The sequence below is a fragment of the Epithele typhae genome, assembly GCF_022376455.1.
Source record: "Epithele typhae strain CBS 203.58 chromosome Unknown BXZ73scaffold_168, whole genome shotgun sequence".
In the NCBI taxonomy this organism is placed as follows: Eukaryota; Fungi; Basidiomycota; class Agaricomycetes; order Polyporales; family Epitheliaceae; genus Epithele; species Epithele typhae.
Genome location: NW_025954359.1, coordinates 17,925 through 41,044, shown reverse-complemented (window position 1 = coordinate 41,044; position 23,120 = coordinate 17,925). Strand labels below are relative to the sequence as shown.

At 53.9% G+C, this 23,120-nt stretch overlaps 3 protein-coding genes across 3 annotated transcripts; 2 read left to right on the top strand and 1 right to left on the bottom strand.

Moving 5' to 3' along the window:
* Positions 1-3,723: 3,723 nt before the first annotated feature.
* On the bottom strand, positions 3,724-5,877 carry BXZ73DRAFT_83212 (uncharacterized protein; the record flags this gene model as incomplete). Its single annotated transcript, XM_048023882.1, has 6 exons — positions 3,724-3,875; positions 4,104-4,366; positions 5,250-5,274; positions 5,366-5,449; positions 5,478-5,556; positions 5,599-5,877. The coding sequence occupies 6 exons, from the start codon at positions 5,875-5,877 to the stop codon at positions 3,724-3,726; spliced, it is 882 nt and encodes a 293-aa protein (XP_047871079.1).
* A 217-nt stretch (positions 5,878-6,094) lies between these two features.
* On the top strand, positions 6,095-8,475 carry BXZ73DRAFT_108534 (uncharacterized protein; the record flags this gene model as incomplete). Its single annotated transcript, XM_048017173.1, has 7 exons — positions 6,095-6,298; positions 6,348-6,619; positions 6,670-6,795; positions 6,844-6,976; positions 7,028-7,199; positions 7,248-7,429; positions 8,305-8,475. 7 exons carry the CDS (start codon positions 6,095-6,097, stop codon positions 8,473-8,475), a joined length of 1,260 nt encoding a protein of 419 aa, XP_047871078.1.
* An 11,188-nt stretch (positions 8,476-19,663) lies between these two features.
* BXZ73DRAFT_108531 (uncharacterized protein) lies at positions 19,664-21,069 on the top strand (the record flags this gene model as incomplete). Its single annotated transcript, XM_048017172.1, has 5 exons — positions 19,664-20,137; positions 20,190-20,646; positions 20,714-20,838; positions 20,891-20,999; positions 21,050-21,069. The coding sequence occupies 5 exons, from the start codon at positions 19,664-19,666 to the stop codon at positions 21,067-21,069; spliced, it is 1,185 nt and encodes a 394-aa protein (XP_047871077.1).
* Between the last annotated feature and the right edge of the window lie 2,051 nt (positions 21,070-23,120).

Genomic DNA, 23,120 nt, shown 5'->3' with positions numbered 1-23,120 from the left:
CTTCCGGCTCTACCAGTTTCCAACGTTCGATGAGTCTTCGCAAGAACTAAGGCTGTTTGAGGGTCTGGCTCACTTCGCAGGTAGACCCGCGATGATCCGGAGCCGTGAGCTGGGGATCATGAGCCGTGCGGCTCCGGCTCTTCCCGGCTCCGGCTCCCAGCGGCTCCGGATCAAGGGTGCCGAAATATTGCGGGTCTGCGGGTCTATCCGCGGATTATCCGCAGATTCGCACATAATATATCACCACAGCGTACATTATGTTTCGTTTGAACTCAGTGTAACACAGCTTCCAAACGATACTGTTTTCGTGTGATTTGGTGGAGAACTGACCGAGCTATGGTCATACCATAGAACATTGACCCATGAGAGCACTGTTGGTGCCTGCTTGCGGCGTCTAGACTCTGTCCCGATGGGCAATGTTCAGATTTGAACGCAGCGTCTTGCGCGCGCTGTCCTCCTCTCCACTCCTCCTCCACTTGCTCTCCACCCTCGATGTGCTTCTCTCGTCATTCATCTCGCGTGCGCGGCCGTTATCAAGCCCAGCAGTTACGTCCTGGGGTTGCGGCGAGGTCCCGCGGCTCTGATCCCCCTGGTGAGTTCTTCGCGTCCTCTCTGCTCTCCCCGCGTCACCTCCCCATCCCAGGTTCCGCCATGTCGGCGGCGCTCTCGTCCAAATTGCCCTGGCTGGTATCGCGGGCGTCGTTTCCAGCCCCCATGCCGTCCGTCTCGCCCCCGCGTCGTCCGCATCTCCCCCCGAATCGCCCTCGCCTCGCCCATGCGGCACGCATCCGTCTCGCCCGTCTCGCCTGCCTCTCCCCGTCAGCCCGCGCCTGCAGTGATCCACGCGGCATCATCGCGCGCGCACCCTTCTCAAGCTTTGGCAAGGAGTTTCATCGTGGGGTCGCAGGTAAGCTCCCGCGGCCCCGATCTCCTTTGGTACGTTCTCCCTGAGTCTGCTCCCTGCGTCCTCGCTCGCCCCCGTCCTCAGCTCGCCCTCCCCTCCTCCGTCTCGCGTCGCCCTCTGCCCGATTTTCCCCCCGCGTCGCCCGCCGCATCCTTGTCCACATCGCCTTCGCCGTCTCGCCGTCCTCGTGCCGTCCACCCGCCGCGTCCTCCGCTCTCAACGTTGTTGTCCGCCTGGCGCCATCCACCCCCGCGTCCTCCGCCCTTCACGCGTCCTCCGTGATCTCCGCGTCGTCCGCCCTCCACCCTCGCCCTCGTGCCCACGTCGTCCTTGCACGCGTCGCCCTTGCACGCGTCGCCTGCCCACGTCATCTCAGCCCCATCTTGCCCCCGCATCGACCTTGTCTCCCCGCGTCGCCCTCGTCTCCCGCCTGCCCCGCGTCGCCCTCGTCTCCCGCCTGCCCCGCGTCGCCCGTGTCACCGACGTCCACGTGTCACCCCAATCTCCGTCCACGCGGCATCATCACGCTCGCGCGCGCGGCCATTCTGTAAGGTCACGGTGAGCTCCCGCGACCCCAATTTCCCTTGGTGAGTCCTCCCCTGCACCCCCGCACCCCACGTCACCTCCTCCGCGCTGGCAGCCCGCCATCAGGGAAATCCCAAAATTCTAATTAGCACTAACAGCCATAATATTAGTGCTATTGGCCCACTATCATGACTATTGTGTTTCAACTCATCTAGTGGAGTTTAACAGCCCACTATTGTCAGGCTCCCTTGTGTAATGTGACTATTTTGACATTGCATGTGACTATCACTCAGAGACCTCGTCTATCCGCCCCTAACTTTCACTATCAGCCTCACTATCCAACCATGCCGAACTAATACAGGTGCCTCGGGATGGGTGCAGGTCATGCTCTCCCAACCCTTACACCCGTCGAGGCCGTCGCCACATGGGCGTCCTGTCACTCGTGCTTGTTGTCCCCCTTCCCGTTCATCACACTTCTGTAGATAAACCAGAGATGAAATATATTTATTACATGCTACTACAACTTGGTGTTAAGGCAACGGGGAGGAGGGCCGCGCGCGCGGAGGACGCGCGACACGGAGGTGGGCGCCATGGTGGGTAAGGTGTAGGAGGGCGGCGCGGAGGACGCGGGTGACGTGCGCGCGGGAGAGAGACGCGGAGGAAGGCAAAGGGGCGATGGCAACGAGTGCAATGCAGAAGGCTCGCGGGAGGGCCGTGACGCGGGGGGAGGTGGGCAACCCACACGCGGAGGAGGGCGAGGCAAAGGAGGTGGTGAGGCAGAGGCGGGCAGCAGGAAGACGGGTAACGTGGAGGAGGGCAGCGGTGAGGAGGGCAATGTGGAGGTGGGCAAGGTGCAGGCGCGTGAGGTGGGGGCGGGTGGCGCGAAGGAGGTGGGCGAGCTGCATGAGCGGCGGCACAGGCGAAGCAGGGTGAGGAGGGTGGTATGGGCGGGGAGCGCAGACGGAGAGCAGCAAGGAGGAGGGCCACGCGGAGGAAGAGGGCTACACGAAGATGGGCGACGCAGAGGCGGGCGATTTGGACGGGCAGCGTGAAGGGGACGGGCAGCGTGGGCGGAGCGGGGCGAGGGGGAAAACGGCAGCGAGGAGGGCGACACAGAGCAGGCGGGCTCCGCGGGCGGAGAAGAGCGACGCGGAGGAGGGCGAGAGGGAGGGCGATGCAGAGCCGAACGTCCTCGGCCTGTCGTAGTTGTCGACAGGGCCGCAGAGGGGATGAGTGGGCATTGGGAGTGCAGGAGGGTGGAGCGGAGGACTCACCAAAACTGGGGCCGCGGTACATCGCTGCGACCCCCATATTCCAAGCCCCTCTGTGCGGTGTGTTCGTCACGAGTCCGTGGCCAGGAAGATGGGTGAAGGTCGGGATCGAGGTCGAGGTCGCTGTAACAGGCGTCGCCTGGCTTTGTTCTCGAGCTGCGACCTCAGAGGGGGCATCTTCGGACGCGTCGTGTCCTGAGTCGGACACCCCGCCTTCGCGCGTCGTCGGGAATGACCCGAGGTGGTATAAGGAGTACGAAGTCAGCCAGGGCAGTTGGCGAGCTGCGCTGGCGGGGTTCGGACCGTTACGGGATGCGATTCACACGCTAAGTGCAGGTCGCGCGTGCGTGCCTTGGTGCCAGCTCATTGTCCCCTCATGCCTTTCACTTCACCTCCTCCCTCCCGCTGGCCATGCAAAGACCTCCGCAACACACCAAGAACGTCCAGCGTGATGTCCTCAACATGGAGATCGCAAATGCGGGATCGTGGGGAGCTCCCGCAGCCTCGCTCTGTCCTGGTGAGTACTCTCACGCGTTCTTCTCTTGGGCCGTCCTCCACATCCTTCATCTCCCCAGCCCGTATTCTGCGCCCCCCACCTCAACCTCCCGACCTCACAATGCGTGAGGACCCTGTCTCGGTGAGTCTCCCGCTCTACTCTCCTGCGCTTCCTACCTAGCCCATCGCCTCTCCAAGCCCCAGCAGCGCCATCGTCCCCATCCCCTCAATGAGCACGTCCCAACTGACGTACTCGGGACGCTCTTTCCGTCAACGTGGCCGTGGTGCGCCGCCATTGCCACTCGCGCGCCGCCACGCCGCCCACCGCAACACTGTTCACCCGCGCGCCGCCACGCCGCCCACCGCAACGCTGTTCACCCGCGCTCCGTGTACAACCCTCGTGCGCGGCCTGCACCGCGGTGGTAGCGCGTGTGAAGGTTCACACCCTTGAATGACAGGTTACGGAGGGCACAACCTCGGTGCTTAGAGGTAAGTCTTCTCCGTTTTGCCTGCCCTGCGTTCGCTCACTCACTCATTCTCGCCCGTCTCCCCCTCATCGCCCATTTTGATCTCGTCCGTGTCACCCATTTTGCCCATGTCCGCCTCATCTGCTTCGCCTACGTCGCCTGCATTGCCTGTGTCGCCCACCTGGTTCATCTCGCCCTGGCCCGCGTCGCCTGCTGCGCCCTCATTCGCGTCGCCCTCGCCCGTCTCGCCATCACCCGTCATGCCCCGTGTCGACCTCGTCTACCTGTCCTCACACGCGTCTTGTCTCCGCGTCGCCGTCTCACCCCACCGTCTCTGCGTCGCCGACCTCGCCCGCGTCTCCTACCTCTCCCAATTGTCCATGCCGCCCGCATCTCCCCCACGTCACCCACATCACGCCCCTGCGTCGCCCGCACTCTCACCCAGAGCCCACGTCATCCGCATCGTCTGCGTCTGCGTCGGCCCTGCGTCGTCCTCGTCCACCTCGCCCACCTCGCCCTCACCCACCGCCTCGCCCCTCTCGCCCTCGCCCATCTCGCCCACGTAATGCTCTCGCGTCGCCCTCTCTGCGTCGCCCATCTCTGCCCGCGTCGCCCTCCTGCCGGCGTCCTCCGCCCCCGTCCGCCACCTCCACCCACGCTGCCCTCCTCCGCCAGTGTCGCCCACCTCCGTGTCGCTCTCGTTACTGCATAGACATTCATGCCAGTGGGGAAGGCCCTGTAGCTCTGTAAATAGCTGGTTGTCTTGCACGATACTTTGTGTAGTCTAGTCGTCTTTGCCAATAAATTTCGTTCTCATCACCTCTATCTGTGTGACTGTCCCTGATATTGGTCCGCTAATCTGAACTATTTCTGAGCAGCCCTACTATGTCCAGATGTATGAACTAATGCTTGCCTACGCCTACGACTATCCCTGTCTATTTGACTAGATTAGTTTTTGGGACTTCTAAATAGTCCTAATCAACTATTCCTGACTATTGGTCTAATTAGTGCTAAATAGTCCTAATTAGGAGTTGGGGGTTTCCCTGACGGCGCTGACCCACTCCCCAGATGGTCCTCGCCCCCTCCGTCGCGCTCTCTATCCCAGCCTCGCCCGTGTTGCCCGCGTATCACCCCCATGTCCCCCACCTTGTCAGCATTGTCCTCACCCTCGCCCTCTCCGCCTTCCCCTCATTCGTGTTTTCCACCACCTCGCCCTGTCCTCGCCTCGCCCTCGCCTGCCTCCTTGTCACCCTCGTCTGTGTCACCTTCGCCCACATCGTCCGCCTGCTCGGTGTCGCCTGCCACACCCTCATCCTGCCCCTGCGTACCCTTGTCCAGCGAACCTCTCGCCGCCCCTGTCTTACGCCCACGTTGCGCCGGCGTCACCCGCCTTTCCGCACGCCCTGCTCTGCGCCACCCGCATTACCCGCCTTGCACGCCCTCGCGCCCTCGCCCTCGCCCACGCACCTCGTGCCCGTCTCGCCGTTACCCATCCGCGTCGCCCATCGCACCCTTGCCCACCCTTGTCCCCCTGTCGCCCGTCCCACCCGTGTCGCCCACGTCCCCCGCTTGACCCACATCGCTCACCTTGCCCACGTCGCCCGCGTCGCCCCTGTGTCAATAGTACATTAGATTTACATAACATACCATCAATATATCTCTTGAAAGGTGCATTAGACGTGCGGATCTGCGGCTCAACCCACGAATGAGCCGGAGCTGGAGCTGCGGCTCCAGCTCTTCCAGAGGATCAGAACCATGCGGCTCTGGATCAAGCCTCCAGAAGGGCCCTGATCCGTGGGTTCGGATCCGGCTCACCCACGGATCGAGCCGCAAACAGCCTTAGCAAGAACGTTGGAGCCAGAGGTAACCATTCTTCATGCATGGTCACTTGCTTCTGCACAGAGTATGAGCAGAGTGAGGCAAAAACTCAGAAGACAATTGCCTTGTATTTGGATTTTTTCTCGCTGGGCCCCAGCTGCGTAACTTCGGGCATCTCCCAAGCGGTTCCATCATCACGTGCGTCTGATTGAGGGGTCGGATCCGGCACTCGTGAGGCCCCGCTCCGGTAGTCCTCTGAGCCACCGGCTGATGCGTAAACCGGTGGGCCTGGGTCGATCTTGCGTTTCTTGGTGCGCCTGTGGCCGTCCTTGGTGTAATACGTTTGCGAAGTTGTAGTATTGAGTACTCGAGCTTGCTGGGGATTGGCGAGGGGCATGATGGCAGAGTGAGAGAACAGACGAGCGAGGGGAAAGCTTGCTCGTATCGATGATATCAAGGACTCGGCAAAGACATACTCCTACTGTTCGCTGAGTTGAAACGGGACCAAATAAATGTATACAAAAAATTCCGGGTCTGAGATGGATTGACTGTCCTCGACACATCAACCGTTCCCTCGATCATCACACCGCCGTCTTTCCCACTCTGCTTGCGCAATGTCAACTACCAAAAACGCTCCCGAAGACCCGTTTTCAGATTTCCAGTGGAAGAAGTCCGAGGTTTCGGAGATGCGAAAAGCGATAGAGAAGTGGAAGCCTGCACAAACGGCAACCCGCCGGACAATTGAGAAGAACTTGGTGGAGGTCTTTCTGCATCAGCGAGGTCTTGACGCCCCGTTCTTGGCAGGCTTCGTGCAAAAGGTGAGTCTCTAGGTGATTCCAACAAGAATTCTTTCTTCAATCTGCGCAGAAATGTTCGCTGTGGTTCAGCAACCACACTGCCGACCACCAGGAGGGAACACCGGACTGGTGCGGTCTCAGGTTGTTCACCGGTCGTGGCCTCTGGTACAGTAAGAACTTCAAAGAAGTTGAACAGCAGGCGGGCAAGGACGCGACGTTTGGCATGAAAAACAGCCAGGCAGTGGAGATGTGGAAGCTGCTCGACGAGGAGGAGCAAGAGGAGTGGCTGGATTTGGCTGCCGAGTACAACACGAAGCCGCCACCTCCGGATGTTCAGCGAGAGTACGCATGGGTTTGCATGTGTACCGCCGTCGGTATTGATTATCGGTTAGCTACGCAAACAAGAATATGGTCCACATTGTCGAAGAGTTTATCAAGTTCTTGTTCCGTATTTGTGGTGCAGCAGTCTTTATATACACAACCCGCCCAGCTGTTGGCGGTCAGGTCAATACCCATTTGTGAGAAAATTCTGTCGCCCCACTAATGTGTATTGACTCCATTCTCAGCGACGATACCACGCAGTACATTGACAATGCTACTGCGCTTCAAAAGCACGAGCTCTGGGACACTAACACGAAGGTGGCCTGCTTGGACACGTTCGGTAGGCTCCTCGGCATGGCCGGCGATGAGGGCCCCCCGGTAAAGACTCTGCACATTGCCGTGTATTACCGCTCATTACCGTAATATTAGGCGCTCCGTGATCACAACCTCTTTCGTCGGCAGCGGCGGGATCGCTCAACGACGGTCCCGTTTGAATACAAGTATGGTCTGCCGCAGCCATATTGTTCTCCTCGCAATGGGAAGAAGATGACAACAAAGGACGTTTACGCTCACGGTTGCGACTTTTTCCGTCTTCATCTGAGTCAGTGAATATCATTAATGCGTATTGCAAACTAAAGTTCGGCAATAGGTCTCGCAACTGGGGACGGCGTCTTGCTCAATTCTGTCCCATGGAGCACCATCAAACTGGAACTCGAAAAATACATCCCGGGAGAATACCTGACGACAGAATTCAAGGACAAGTTTGACTGCATGAGCAAGATGTCAGTCATCGCTCAGAAGAACTGGATTATGTTACGATCGAGGACGCCAGTGCGTTACCCCATTTAATTTCTATGCATAACCCCACTCCCCCGATATGTACACTCTCTAAACACCTACTAAATATCTCCGACTCGTACGGACTCATCCCGATTCACGCTGCTACACCATGACTCGTCGAACGCCCCTAGTCATCGTAGGTCATGGGTGACTTGAGACATCTCATACGGACTCGTCGTGACTCGCAGTTAATATGACTCCCCCCACTCTCCACATGTATATAAGGACGACGCCTCTGAGCGCCCTCTCCCCAGACTTGAATCTCCTCTTGTACTACTACGTCTACCTGACTACGCGCAATCTCACTCGTTGTCGCTCGCACTCGCTCGACAGCACGCAAGCGCTCTGAGCATCGCCACCATAACCACAAGGTGCCTAGGTCGTATTCCAGCTGGAATAAGCCCTCAGACGTAACATTAGATTCAAGTCTCGAACCCTCCACTTCTATAAGTGCAGAGGATCTATCTAGGACCAAGGAAGGCTGTGTACTGCTCGAACGCAGAACACAGTATAAACATCAGACATCACGGATATCGTTCAGCAATACGCGAGTTCGGAAACCAGCCAAAGGGAAAACTCCCGCAACTCACACCTATACGCTGCACCTGGAACCCCGCTCATTCTATTGCCAAGGACCCCTCTTCACGGACGACCCACCCTTCGCATTGAAGTCCATAGCCCAGTACCAGAGCCCTATACTCCCTTCGACACAATAATCAACGAAGACGAAGAGAGAACTGCGATACAGGCTCAAGCAGAAGACAATTCAAGCGAAGATACTGTTGAAGAATACTACACCTTTAGAAGAGCCCTAAGGCAAGGAGGAGAAAACCTGAGCGCACTCCAGACCGAACCCATCTTAATAGAAAGATTTGGAGCACTCGAACTGGAAACACTCCATCAACAACTCACAGACCTGGACGATACTCTCGGCGAATTCTACGGAGTTCCAGACCTGGACGAAGAACCAATTGAACTACCTCTTCACGCGCACGACCCAATCACCAAGCTCGTGCAACGCCTTCAGTTCGAAGTAGCCGATCTTGAACAATTTGTATTCAACTTTAGGGGTAACTTCATCCATCCGGACTACCCCAACCGCCTCGAAGCACTCAAACGAGTTCGCATCGCTCTCGAAACGGTTCAAGAATATTTGAATGTCAACTGAAGCGAGCGAAGAACCCGATAGATCGTGCAAGGACTACGCTCATATCTTCAACCCAGCCAATACTGCCGACTATCACATTACTAGACGAGGATATCAACGGTGCACCACACAACGCTGTCCCATCAGATACTGGGCAGCCAGAAAGTACAAGGCACCAGAACTAGAACCCCCATACGAGCCAGTATCAGAACTACAGGAAGAACTATTTGCAGCACAATATCCCACAGGCCTTGAACGACTGTGGAAGCCACTGCAAACCAAGGAACAATCCCAACCTATGCCCCCGAAGCTGGCCAGGATTGTTAGGACCACCTCAGGCACCTGTGGTTACCCCAATTGTAATACAATTGCCCAGGAGCCTGCAGAACGGGTTTTGTTAACCCCCACCAGGTGGTCATTGTACTATATCCCTACCAGGGCATTGTAATAAGCCATAAGTCTAATGACAGAACTTCTGCAGCCTTGTAATAAGCCTCGCCACTAATAACAGAAGGCCCCCAGGGCTGTAATAAGTTGATATTCTAATGACAGCACCCTCCCAGGACTGTAATAATCCTTGTTTCTAATGACAGAAGGTCTCCAGAGCTGTAATAAGTTGGAATCTTAATAACAAAGTGTCCCCAGGGCTGTAATAAGCCTCGTCTCTAATGAAAGAAGCCTCCCAGGGCTGTAATAAGTTGGTATTCTAATGACAGAGCATCCCCAGGGTTGTAATTAGCCCCGTTTCTAATGACAGCACCTCCCCAGGGTTGCAATAAGCCCCGTTCCTAATGACAGAAGGCCCCCAGGGTTGTAATAAGTCGATATTCTAATGAAAAAGTGTTCCCAGGCTTGTAATAGGCCCTGTTTCTAATCACAGAACCTTCCCAGGGCTGTGATAAGTTGATACCCTAATGACAACAGCCCCCCAGGCTTGTAATAGGTCCCGTTTGTAATGACAGAACATCCCCAGGGTTATAATAACTCACGTCAGGTACTATCCAGCTATTAATAGCCTCATATCATCGCTGGCCTGGCCAGCTATTAATACCTGGTATACAGGTACCCTACCCTGCCCTGCAGCCCCCAATTGGGTGAATAGCAGCTGCCTACAAGATAGCTATCAATAGCAGTGGATAGCAGCAGGTCCCTGCAGCTGAAATAGGGTGCAGTAGCTGGTTCCCGCACGTAAACGGTAGGGGTTGCACAGCTGGGCAGGGTGGGAAAACAACCAGGCACTATGTATGGATCAAAAGAGGCATCATATAGCTTCCAAACGCATCCAAGAGCATGCCATTCGGAGCAGTATTGGCGGAGATACAGGTGTACCCCCGTTTTTGCCGATGGGCACATCCACTAGAATTGGGAATTGTGGATGGATCCCCTCCGTTCTTTTTGCATGGTGTGTGGTTCTCTCTCCAATAGGTGGGATTGAAGTCCGATCGCGAAACGATGAACACAATCTGGATTAGATTGCCGGTTACGCTTCAGCCACAGCACTTTTGATAGCTTGATACCTCTGCACCACATCCCCCGATAAGCATTTGGTTTTTTGCAGTCTCTTACATCAATGTATGAGGACACACTCTGGGTGTCATTTGGACGTGAAACACTCTGAACATGTCCCTGCGCATCTGTGCACATTCAACACCCCTTCATTCATAGCTCCACAACCGTTGCTCCGATCGCCACGCTGCTTGCTGCAACCATTCGGCATTGTAAAGCTCAACCAATATCAGGTTTCAAATCTCTTATCGCACATCTGATAGCTTTGGTAACCCCACATCTCACCTTCAGTTTACCCCCTGATCTGAGGCCACTCGCTAGTCTGATAGTAGCATATGTACTTGATCTGAACTCAGATAGAACACAGCTTCAAGACGCAAAAAGAATCTTGTTGATCGGCCAAGAATTGGCTGAGATGTCACAGCGGGGTCTGGAATGGGTGCACTTTTGCTTCACAGCTGCACCTCTCACTTCACACAAACCTGCAATTGGGCCCACACAGCCATTAAAATGGTGTAATGACTCATGGAACATGTTTGAGTGTGCTATTGAACTCAATTGAGCATCACTGCCATATTGGGGGGTAAGTACATCACTTCATGCCTGCATATGTGGGTGTGAAGTGAGAGGTGCAGCTGTGAAGCAAAAGTGCACCCATTCCAGACCCCGCTGTGACATCTCAGCCAATTCTTGGCCGATCAACAAGATTCTTTTTGCGTCTTGAAGCTGTGTTCTATCTGAGTTCAGATCAAGTACATATGCTACTATCAGACTAGCGAGTGGCCTCAGATCAGGGGGTAAACTGAAGGTGAGATGTGGGGTTACCAAAGCTATCAGATGTGCGATAAGAGATTTGAAACCTGATATTGGTTGAGCTTTACAATGCCGAATGGTTGCAGCAAGCAGCGTGGCGATCGGAGCAACGGTTGTGGAGCTATGAATGAAGGGGTGTTGAATGTGCACAGATGCGCAGGGACATGTTCAGAGTGTTTCACGTCCAAATGACACCCAGAGTGTGTCCTCATACATTGATGTAAGAGACTGCAAAAAACCAAATGCTTATCGGGGGATGTGGTGCAGAGGTATCAAGCTATCAAAAGTGCTGTGGCTGAAGCGTAACCGGCAATCTAATCCAGATTGTGTTCATCGTTTCGCGATCGGACTTCAATCCCACCTATTGGAGAGAGAACCACACACCATGCAAAAAGAACGGAGGGGATCCATCCACAATTCCCAATTCTAGTGGATGTGCCCATCGGCAAAAACGGGGGTACACCTGTATCTCCGCCAATACTGCTCCGAATGGCATGCTCTTGGATGCGTTTGGAAGCTATATGATGCCTCTTTTGATCCATACATAGTGCCTGGTTGTTTTCCCACCCTGCCCAGCTGTGCAACCCCTACCGTTTACGTGCGGGAACCAGCTACTGCACCCTATTTCAGCTGCAGGGACCTGCTGCTATCCACTGCTATTGATAGCTATCTTGTAGGCAGCTGCTATTCACCCAATTGGGGGCTGCAGGGCAGGGTAGGGTACCTGTATACCAGGTATTAATAGCTGGCCAGGCCAGCGATGATATGAGGCTATTAATAGCTGGATAGTACCTGACGTGAGTTATTACAACCCTGGGGATGTTCTGTCATTACAAACGGGACCTATTACAAGCCTGGGGGCTGTTGTCATTAGGGTATCAACTTATCACAGCCCTGGGAAGGTTCTGTGATTAGAAACAGGGCCTATTACAAGCCTGGGAACACTTTTTCATTAGAATATCGACTTATTACAACCCTGGGGCCTTCTGTCATTAGGAACGGGGCTTATTGCAACCCTGGGGAGGTGCTGTCATTAGAAACGGGGCTAATTACAACCCTGGGGATGCTCTGTCATTAGAATACCAACTTATTACAGCCCTGGGAGGCTTCTTTCATTAGAGACGAGGCTTATTACAGCCCTGGGGACACTTTGTTATTAAGATTCCAACTTATTACAGCTCTGGAGACCTTCTGTCATTAGAAACAAGGATTATTACAGTCCTGGGAGGGTGCTGTCATTAGAATATCAACTTATTACAGCCCTGGGGGCCTTCTGTTATTAGTGGCGAGGCTTATTACAAGGCTGCAGAAGTTCTGTCATTAGACTTATGGCTTATTACAATGCCCTGGTAGGGATATAGTACAATGACCACCTGGTGGGGGTTAACAAAACCCGTTCTGCAGGCTCCTGGGCAATTGTATTACAATTGGGGTAACCACAGGTGCCTCAGGACAACGAGCGAAAGATTCACCCAGACTCACACCCAGATCCTTAACAACCAAGGAAGAACCAGTAACGGCCCCAATCCCAGGAACAAGCCGCACGGGTAAACAACCAGATGTAACCCCCGAACGCAAAGAACCAGAACCAGAAATGGCAACGGTGACAGAAACAGAAGTGGTACGGACCACCATCACTGAACCAGTACAGCCAGAGGAAGAATCCGACCATGACTCAGGAAGAAGCCCCTTGAACTTCAATTGGGAAGAAATGAGGAGGCAACGTAACGAAGAAGCAGCGAGAACACTCCAGCAAAGAATGGAAGAAACTCAATGGAGCTTCAAACAACGAGGAGTGCCAAGCTTTGCTTTAAGCACAAACCCCACAAATGCAAGCGCTTCAGCAGCCGCCTGGACATCAACAGTGCTACCCCGACTCTCAGGGATCGCGCGATACCCAACTCCCGAACCACAAGGAAACCCACCACCTGCTCCTGGGCAAGGAGGAGGGTGGCCCGGGCAAGGACCTCCGGGAGGAGGACCACCTGCCAATCCGGGTGGAAATATTCTGCAAGGACCTTTGGGTGGTTACATGCCAATGCGAGGAAAGAGAAAGGTCAAACTACCAGAACCCTTCAATGGAGACCGAGACAAGCTTGACACATTTGTACAAGCTCTACTCCTGCTATTCGACGCACGACCCGTCAACTTCCCGGACGACCAGACAATGATCACTACCGCCCTATCCTACATGGAAGGAGGTACAGCAGCGATCTGGAAGACAGCCGTCCTACGCCAAGCCTGGGAAACCGATGCAGCAGGAAACAGACAAGGCTATGGAACATGGAGGAACTTCCTCGCGGCTCTACTCGCTACCTTCACACCCATCAATGAGGAAATGCACGCCGCCAACAGACTACGTACTCTGACATCAAAGGATTACGAGTCCATCGACACCTTTAATGGAACCTTCATGGATCTAATCACGAAGGCGCTTATCACGGAACCACGCGCCCAACTAGCGTGGTACCGACAATCCCTCGATGCCCCAGTACGCAACAAGATCCTAGACATGGCCACAGTACCTGCAGACCTCAACACATGGATGGCGCAAGCCATCAATGTCGACAGGAACTGGAAGATGAAGAAAGACATGGACAAGATCCTCGGGATCAAACCAAGGTTCAAGACGAAGGTGGTTAAAGCCACAACCACAAAGAAGCCAAGTGGAGAAGTCAACCGACTCTCTGCCGAAGAAGAACAAGACCTACAAAGCAAGGGACTATGCTTCTATTGCAAGAAGGGAAAGCACCTAGCGTGATTCTGCCCAGCCAAGAAGAAAGGAAAGCCAGCGCAGCAGAAGATTCGCGCCATGAAGGAGGACCAAGAAGACGACCCTCCCAGCGACTCTGAAGCCGAGATTAACGCTACCATAATCGACGAGACGGAGGATTTTTAAAGCGGCAGGACGAATCGACGCCAGATCTGCCTAATACAACCACCATTCATGTAACCCTTGTATCAAATACCGAACGGCGAAGACACGCCTTATTACTCAACGGTCACATCGAAGTGGGAAAAAGCGCTGTCGAAGTCAAAGGCCTCCTCGACTGAGGAGCCGACGCAGTAATTATCAACAAGCGAATAGTGGACAAATACAAACTTCCGATGGTACTACTACCAGTACCGGTCCGGTTCAAGAACGCGGACGATACGATCAACAGCCCAGGAAACATCACTCACCGCGTAGAAGGAAACTTTATTCTCAACGGAAATAAACTACCCACCAACTGGTATGTGGCCAATATCGGACGCGATGATGTGATCTTTGGAATGCCCTGGATTCGAAACTACAATCCGATCATCAATTGGGAAACTGGAAAAGTGACCATTGAGCAAGAAAGGATCAAAAAACAACAGGTACTACAAAAAACCCGACAGACAATCACACCCCCCAAAGGAACTCTGTGGGGGTACCCGCTCAAAGCAGACGATCAAGAGCTGTTACTAGCATACTTAGAAACGGACACAGATGACAATAAACCGACACACAACCCCTCCAAAATCCTCACAGAATGGTTTGAAACCAGCAAAATCCGACGAGCCACAAAGTCAGCGGAAATCGTCATTGAAGCAAATAAACTGAAACCCGAGGTACCGTTGGACGAAATCCTACCGAACTTCGTGAAAGGATACCGCAAGATATTTGAAAAGAAGGCCGCAGAACGATTTCCAGAATCCAAACCATGGGACCATGCAATCAATCTAAAACCAGGCTTCGATTTTCACAAGGATAAGAGATGGAACAAGATCTATCCCCTCACCCTCACGGAACAAGCTGAACTAGAGAAATTCATCGAAGAAAACATGAGAAAGGGATATATCAAGAAATCGAAATCCCCATTTGCTTCGCCATTTTTCTACATTCCAAAAAAAGATGGGACACTCCGACCAGTCCAAGACTACAGGGCCCTCAACGAAGGAACAATCCGAAATGCATACCCACTCCCACTGATCAGCGACCTAATGGATAAGCTTAAAGGGGCCAAGTACTTCACCAAGTTGGACGTACGAGCTGGATACAACAATATTCGAATTAAGAAAGGAGACGAATGGAAAGCCGCGTTTATAACCCCCAAAGGACTGTATGAGCCCACAGTAATGTTCTTTGGACTATGCAACGCCCCAGCAACCTTTCAAAGCATGATGAATCAAAACTTCGAGGACCTCATTCGCGAAGGATGGATGGTTATCTACATCGACGACATTCTAATCTTCTCCAATGACTTAGAAGAACATCACAGGAGAACGCTAAGAGTTCTCAAAAGAATTCAAGAACTAGACTTCTACCTGAAACCATCCAAATGCGAATTTGATAGACAAGAAGTAGAGTTCCTCGGATCAATCATACGCCCCGACGAAATAGCCATGGATCCAGTAAAAATCAAAGCAGTACTGGAATGGAAGCAACCAACCAAACTGAAAGAAGTACAGGCCTTCCTAGGCTTTGGAAATTTCTACAGGCGATTCATCAAGGACTACTCAAAAGTGGTCAAACCATTGACATCGCTAACGCGAAAAGATGCTCCGTTCAAATGGGACGAAGACTGTGAAGCAGCCTTTCAAGAGTTGAAGCATCGGTTCACGACCGGACCAATCCTCAAGATGCCGGATCCCTACGAACCATTCCAAGTAGAATGTGACGCGTCCAAAGTAGCAACAGGAGCAGTACTACGCCAGAAAGGAGTGGACGGAATATGGCACCCATGCGCATATCTATCAAAGTCGTTCACAGAAGCAGAATGAAACTATCAGATCTACGACAGGGAATTACTCGCAATCATTCGAGCATTCAAAGAATGGCGACATTTATTGCAAGGATCACCACACCCAGTAGAAGTCATCACAGACCACCAGAACCTAACGTATTTCCGCTCCGCGCAACGCTTAAACCCAAGACAAGCAAGATGGCATCATTACATGAACGAGTTCAACTTCACGTTGAAACATCATCCAGGAAAAACAATTGCGCAAGCCGACACTCTGTCCAGGAGAACAGATCATGAACAGGGGGAGGATGATAACAAGGACATGATCATGCTACCGGAACAAATTTTCTCACTTAACTCCGTCCAAGTTGACATCTCCCAACAAATCCGAAACAACAAAGCCCGTGACCCGGACCTAATACAATTCCTGACAACAAAAGCAACTGACAAACCATGACCTGCCTGGGGCAAGCCGAGCGATTGGAAAGAAGAAGGACTGTTGCTATTCAAGGAACGTATCTACGTACCACCTGACGAAAACCTCCAGCGCAACATTGTCAAAACCTATCACGAGCCAGCGGTAATGGGCCACCCTGGGATTCAAAAGACTTTCGAGCTAGTCAAAAGAGACTATATATGGGACGGAATGCGTAACTTCATCACCGAATATGTAAAAGGATGCGCAAAATGCCAAACCACCAAAGTCAACACCCACCCAACTAAAACAGGATTATTTCCGATCCCACACAGCGGGAACACTAGGCCGTTTAACGTCATAACCACCGACTACATCACAGATCTACCAGAATCAAACGGATACAATGCAGTCCAAGTAGTCGTCGACCACGACGTTACAAAAATGGCCATCTTCACGCCATGCACAAAAAATATCACAGCATAAGGAGCAGCAAAACTACTATGGGACCAAGTCTTCAGCCGATTCGGAATCCCCTCTAAAATCATCTCTGATCGAGGCCCTCAATTCGCAGCAGGAGCGTTCAGGGAACTCCACCAACTGATGGGAATGGAAACGGCGTTAAGCACGGCGTACCACCCGCAAACCGATGGTCAAACAGAACGAGTAAACCAAGAACTGGACCTCGCTTTGCGTCTCTATTGCGGCAATAACCCAAACGAATGGGCGGATCACCTCAAGGAATTCGAATACGCGCACAATCAACGCACACATTCAGTAACAAAGAAATCGCCGTTCGAACTACTCTATGGTTATCAATCACAACTAGTCAAACTCCCACAGAAGAACCCGAAATACCCAAGCACGGAAGAACGGCTCTCCGCCCTCCGAGCTGACCAAGAAAATACAATTGCAGCCCATAATCACGCAGCCGCGGCAATGGCACGAAGATCACCGGGACAGCTCATCTCATTCAAGAAGGGAGATAAGGTCCTTCTAGAATCAACCAACCTCCGTCTCCCATATCCACACTGGAAACTGGCACCTAAACGAGAAGGACCCTTTGTTATCACTGAAGTCATGGGACCCGTAACGTTCAAATTAAACCTACCATGCACTTGGAAGATTCATCCAGTCTTCCATGCCGCGCTCCTGACTCCATATCGAGTCACCAAAGCACATGGCCCCGACCTGCCACGTCCACCTCCTGACGTCATAGACGGCGAAGAAGAGCATGAAGTGGAAGCTATTCTTAACCACCGAATGAGGGGACGCAAACGAGACAAATTGGAATACCTGGTGACGTGGAAGGGCTGGGAGTCAGCGGAAAACTCATGGGAACCCGAGCACCATTTGAAGAACATGCCCGATATCCTGAGGGTATATAAGAAGAGACATAAGCTCCCCTGACCCTCATCCCACTCTCACCTCGAATGCGATTCTCCAGATGCCTCACCACCACCGCTCTACTCCTCGTCGCGCTCCCCGCCTCTATCCCATCCGCCTCACTATGCCGGACATCCACGACACTCCCGACTTCATCAACAACCGCCCCCAAGTCAACTACGACCACCTTCCAACTCTCTATCGCACTAACGAGAGCTGAGGGACCCTCGGGGACCGCATCGGGTGGACCGTCGCCCACTCCGAGCTCCATGGCCACGTCCGCTACCGCACCCAACACATCCTCCACACCGAGCCCCTTGTCAACGAATACCGCATCGCGACCGAAGCCTTCGACGTCTGGAAGAAGGTCGACAACTTTGTGCAACGCGCCGGAGCCCCGGCCAGCCAGAAGGCAGAAGCCAAGGACGCTTCCCTGACCCTCCGGGCCCTACTCGTACGAGCCACCGACGTCGCCCTCGACCAGCTCACTAGTATCGAGGTCGTGGCTGCCCTCGACGACCTACTCCCCACCAATCAGCAGCACCTTCCCCCCTGGGGAAACATCCCGTCCGACATTGTAGAATGGGGATCCCCCAGCGAGCCCGCTCTCGAAGATCAAGTCCGCAACCAGGCCGCCTGGAACGCCCTCACGCCGGTGAACACGGGCACCACAGACGATCTCCCACCCCTCATGCCTGTACTTGACCTTCCCACCGCGGTAACGCGCGCCCAAGACACCTCCACGCCGCAGCCGCCTCCTTATACGCAAGACGACGACTCCAACAAAGAAAACCAACCCCCAGTCACCACCACCGACCTCCTCGCAGCCCAGTCCCTCCTCATGGTCCACCGCAACTGGGTCCGAGCGCAGACCGTGAACGCGGAACCCGGAGTTCAGTTTGGAGTCTTCAACCTTCCCCCCGGAACTCTCGCGAGCTCCTCACACCTCGCCCTCACCGGGCCCGACGAGTCCCCACGCCCACGCCACCACAACACCCTCGACGACATCTTCGCCGAGCTTGAGGCGGAAATCATCGACTTCCATGACGATGAACTCGTTCTCGTTCACCCCCCTCCGCACACGCCTCGGTGGCGCGTCCAAGCGGGAACAGGTCAGTATGTCATCACCGCCCACGTCGGCATCGACCACTACCTCGGCGCGCGTCTGGACTCCTGGCCGGAGCTGTTCACCCCCGCACGTCTCTATGAATACCTTGAGATCGGCTTCCCCCAAGTGCACGCGAAGATTCGACACGACCTACACCTTCTAGTTGCTGAAGCCATCGCCCAGCACATCGACGCCCCGTGCGACGAAGTCATCGAGAACCGGATCGTCGACACCCAACGGTGGAACGCCTACCGCGAGAAGTTCGACCAACCCACCATCACCATACTCCGGAACTACGAGGGTCCTCACCTCGCGATCCAGGAGTACGTCGATCGGGTGTCGATTCAGATCGCCTCGGACCTCACGGCTGTCGGCATCGGGCACGCCCCCGCGGACGCGACAACGTCGACCACCACGTAGGAGGTCGGGACGACCCTCTCCGGGAGAGGGAGCTGATGTTACGATTGAGGACGCCAGTGCGTTACCCCATTTAATTTCTATGCATAACCCCACTCCCCCGATATGTACACTCTCTAAACACCTACTAAATATCTCCGACTCGTACGGACTCATCCCGATTCACGCTGCTACACCATGACTCGTCGAACGCCCCTAGTCATCGTAGGTCATGGGTGACTTGAGACATCTCATACGGACTCGTCGTGACTCGCAGTTAATATGACTCCCCCACTCTCCACATGTATATAAGGACGACGCCTCTGAGCGCCCTCTCCCCAGACTTGAATCTCCTCTTGTACTACTACGTCTACCTAACTACGCGCAATCTCACTCGTTGTCGCTCGCACTCGCTCGACAGCACGCAAGCGCTCTGAGCATCGCCACCATAACCACAAGGTGCCTAGGTCGTATTCCAGCTGGAATAAGCCCTCAGACGTAACAGATTACGCACATCCTGAGGACTGAGGCATCATTACCGGTACCGGAAGACTTCACCGAGCCTGAGCCGGGGAAGGTGTTTCAAGTTCCGGAAGGGCGCTTCCACCTCTTGCGCGGTCTGTATAAGCCCACTGCCGATCATATCCCGGGTCAATACCGAGCCCTCCTTTGTGATGACGTCACCGAGAACGCACCCACCAACATTACCGAAACCGGTAAGCCTACGCGTCGCAAGAAGGGCAAGATGGCGAAGCGTGGCAGAAGTGGAAAAGGAAGGGCAACTGTTTCTGACGAGGACGACGAAGACAAATTCTTCGAGGAGGAGGCTGATAAGGAGGACCGGGAAGAGGATGAGTTCGACGAGCTCCGATCCGGTGATGGTGGCCACGACGACTCCGACGACAACACCGCGAGCGACAAGGAGGATCAGGAGAACGAAGAAGAAGATGAGGATGGCGACGGTGATGAGGTTCGGAAGTCGCTCGGTATTGACGAGACACCCACTGGTGCGTCGGAAGACTATGACGGCCCAGGGTACGTCGAAGTCAGGACACCACCGCCGTCAGGCCTCCGTTCGCCGGTTGTGCGTCGAACAACCGTACTTCCGGCGGTGCGTCCGGCACCGTACGGTGTCAAACCCGGCGGGGTCGTCCCGTTCCTCGAGAGCTTGTGCGCCGAGACGCAGTACCAGAACCTCCTGACCCGTGTAGCCAAGGCGGTGAGTGGGCGACTTCAGTGCCGAAGACATAATAATAATATCACTATCATAGCTCGAGACGAAGGTGGACATTCCACCCATTCCACCCGCTCCGTGGGCAACATGGGCTAACGTCCACGGGTTTGTTGGCCATGATCTCTACAACGACGCACAAGAGATGGTCCGACTGCTCGACTGGATCGGCGATGAATCGGTCCGCGAGGATCTTGACCGCGTCTCGGTGCAAAGGATCTGCTTGGTGTTTGGACTCCTTGCCCGAGACTCGCGTCAAGCGAACGACTTCCGAGAGGAGTCCCCTCCGCCGGAATTCGACAGCGGAGATGATTTCGGGCAGAGCGCCTTGACGCTATTGCGTTGCGGCGCAAGTAATCTCCTCAAAGGATCCTTCCCTGAGCGCATGAATGTCCTCTGCGATATGATGGAGCTGACGCTCGAAGCTGGGTGGAAGCCGAAACGGACCGGTCCAATGCCACGCCCGGTGAAGAAGAAGGGAAAAGCTGCGGACAACGGTGAGTGCTTCGGTAATAAGGGCTACAATGTCTCATGGCTTATAACCAGCACCGCTAATCCATCTAGGTGCTGGACCATCCTCCTCGACATTGCCCGGCAATGGAACAGCTGACGAAACCGAGGGAACCACTGGCATGAAGGTCGCGGGGGCTGCGCCGAAGGAAACTGCAAAGCACCTTCAACAACCGCCGGTATAGTTCACAGTCACTCGGCATAACCAGTGTGCTAACGTGACTTATCTAGCGGCGGTCCACCCGTGCAGTCCAGATCACTGCCGCCGGGCTCGCGGCGGGTGTCAAGATTACGTCCACTCCGCCAACCGGAGCAGTTGGTGCAGCCGCACAGGCGCCCGGTACTTCGTCCGGTAATGATAGAGAGCAGACGCAGCGGACAACGCGTCAGAGGTCCGGGACGGCAGGTGAAGGTAGCCAAGTTCGGAAGCGGACGAAGACAAAGCAGTGACGATTGTTTTATTGTAATATCTGCATATATTTGCGCTGTAACGTGTATTTGACGATGAGTTCCACCTTGTGACATCTTTTTCAAAGTCCACGACTGATAACAGCGTCCATTACCGAACGCATTAGCGACTGAATGTCCGATTCGGCAGTCGTCGACATGTCCTCCCCACCCCATACCCTGACCATCTCCCGGCGATTGTACCAGGAAATCGCGACCCGAGTCTCCTCCACTTCCGGTACTCCGTGTTCGACGTATTTAGCCAGGATGATGGCAACAGTACCAGGTGAGTATGGGACTGAGTAACCAAGGCCGCGCAGTCCAAGATATGCCTGGTCACCATAGTTGCCGACGGTGACCAGGAGGTCGTACCACAGGTGGAAACTGTTCTGGTCACGGTGATATGTGGTCTTCCGGTTCCATATGATCTGCAGCGCAATACCGGTCACCGGCCAAGGAATGTGTGGGGCGATGTGTTCATTCAGAAACTCCATGATTTGCCGGTACTGTTTTGGAGCAACGATTTGCATCACCGCGTCGAGGATAGCACCGACTTCGGTAATGCGTTCCAGCCATTCCTGCACTTCGCGCTCGGCGAAGCCCTTGGAGGGTTGTGGACCGTTTCGTCCCTGCAGAATATTTTTAGTGATACCAAAGCGACTGTATTAAAGTGCGTACTCCTTGAGGAACCATCTGCGGTGCGATACTGAGAAGACCACAGAGTGTGTGTTTGTCGTGCTTGAAGTTCTCCTTCCAGAGGCGCCATGAATCGGTGTTCGGTGACGGCTTGTCTAGAATTGGAGCAAGGCCGTCCGTTGACCGCCATAGCTCTGTCTTGGATGAATGTTGATTAACAAGTTATAACATACATCTCAATGTTACAAACCTGTATATCCACTGGGAGGAGGTCGGGAAGAATCCATGCGAGAATGACACCGTCGGAATCGGCGATGGTAGCTGGGACATTGATTGCCGGTGGAATACCGGACTCTCCCGGCGGCTCTACCGGAAATGCATCTTTCAGCCGGTCTTTCTGCTGCTCAGTCGCTACACCGCGGGTCTTCGGAGTCATCTTCATGTACTCCTCTAGCTTCCAGTCCACGTTATCTAACGGAACCTCAGTCGCGGGTATGCACGTGTAAAAATAAGAGGACTTTTACATTGGCAGCTGCATGCGGCATGAATGCGATCGGCGGCTTGAAGAACAGCAGCAAATAATCGGTGTTGCAGCCCACCAGGACACCCAATCTCGCGAAAGGGGTGGACTTTATCACTTGCAGTGTATCGCAAACGCGTGGCCAATGCCTCTTGCATGGTGTGAAGAATGAGGATGTGGAGATCACTCCCCGGTCGACTGTTGTTGTTACTCGACATGATGGTAAGGATCACGATGAAGATGTTCTGAGCATGTTTCACGAGCCGTCTTCTATCTGTTGCATCCTGAACGACAATAGTCACGATTGCGATCGATTAGACAATATGTTGCACACCGGTAACGGATGTTTGCTCCGGCATTGAGGAAGCTGATCGGTGTTCGAGTGCGGTAGTCCAAACTGTCACCGGAAGTGTCCATGACACGCTCGGCATTGGACATCTCGGCACTCAGTCTGCACGCTGAAAGTGTTGTGCCCTCTCGAATGTTCAACACGTACGAAGGGAGTGCACATTCAACGCGTACGAATGGATCACAGAGGTAATCTATTGCGAATATTGTCAGCGTATAAATTCCGTCGCGTCAACTGCGGAACAGTATCGTACGCAAAGGTTCGATGTTGCTGTGAGAGCGACTGTGAGCTTCTCAAGCACTCTCTTACCTCCCACAAATGTTTTCTCATGTGGTGTAACGGCTTTCCTTCCTACAGATGGGCAATGTACATATGCAACAATCGGTATGCGTTCAACTGTATGTCAAACCAGCAATCACGTACTCGAATGACTGGCTGAATGAAAGAGATATCGTCAATGGCACATATCGTTCATTTTGTGACATTTGTTCTAAACCCATGAAACATAG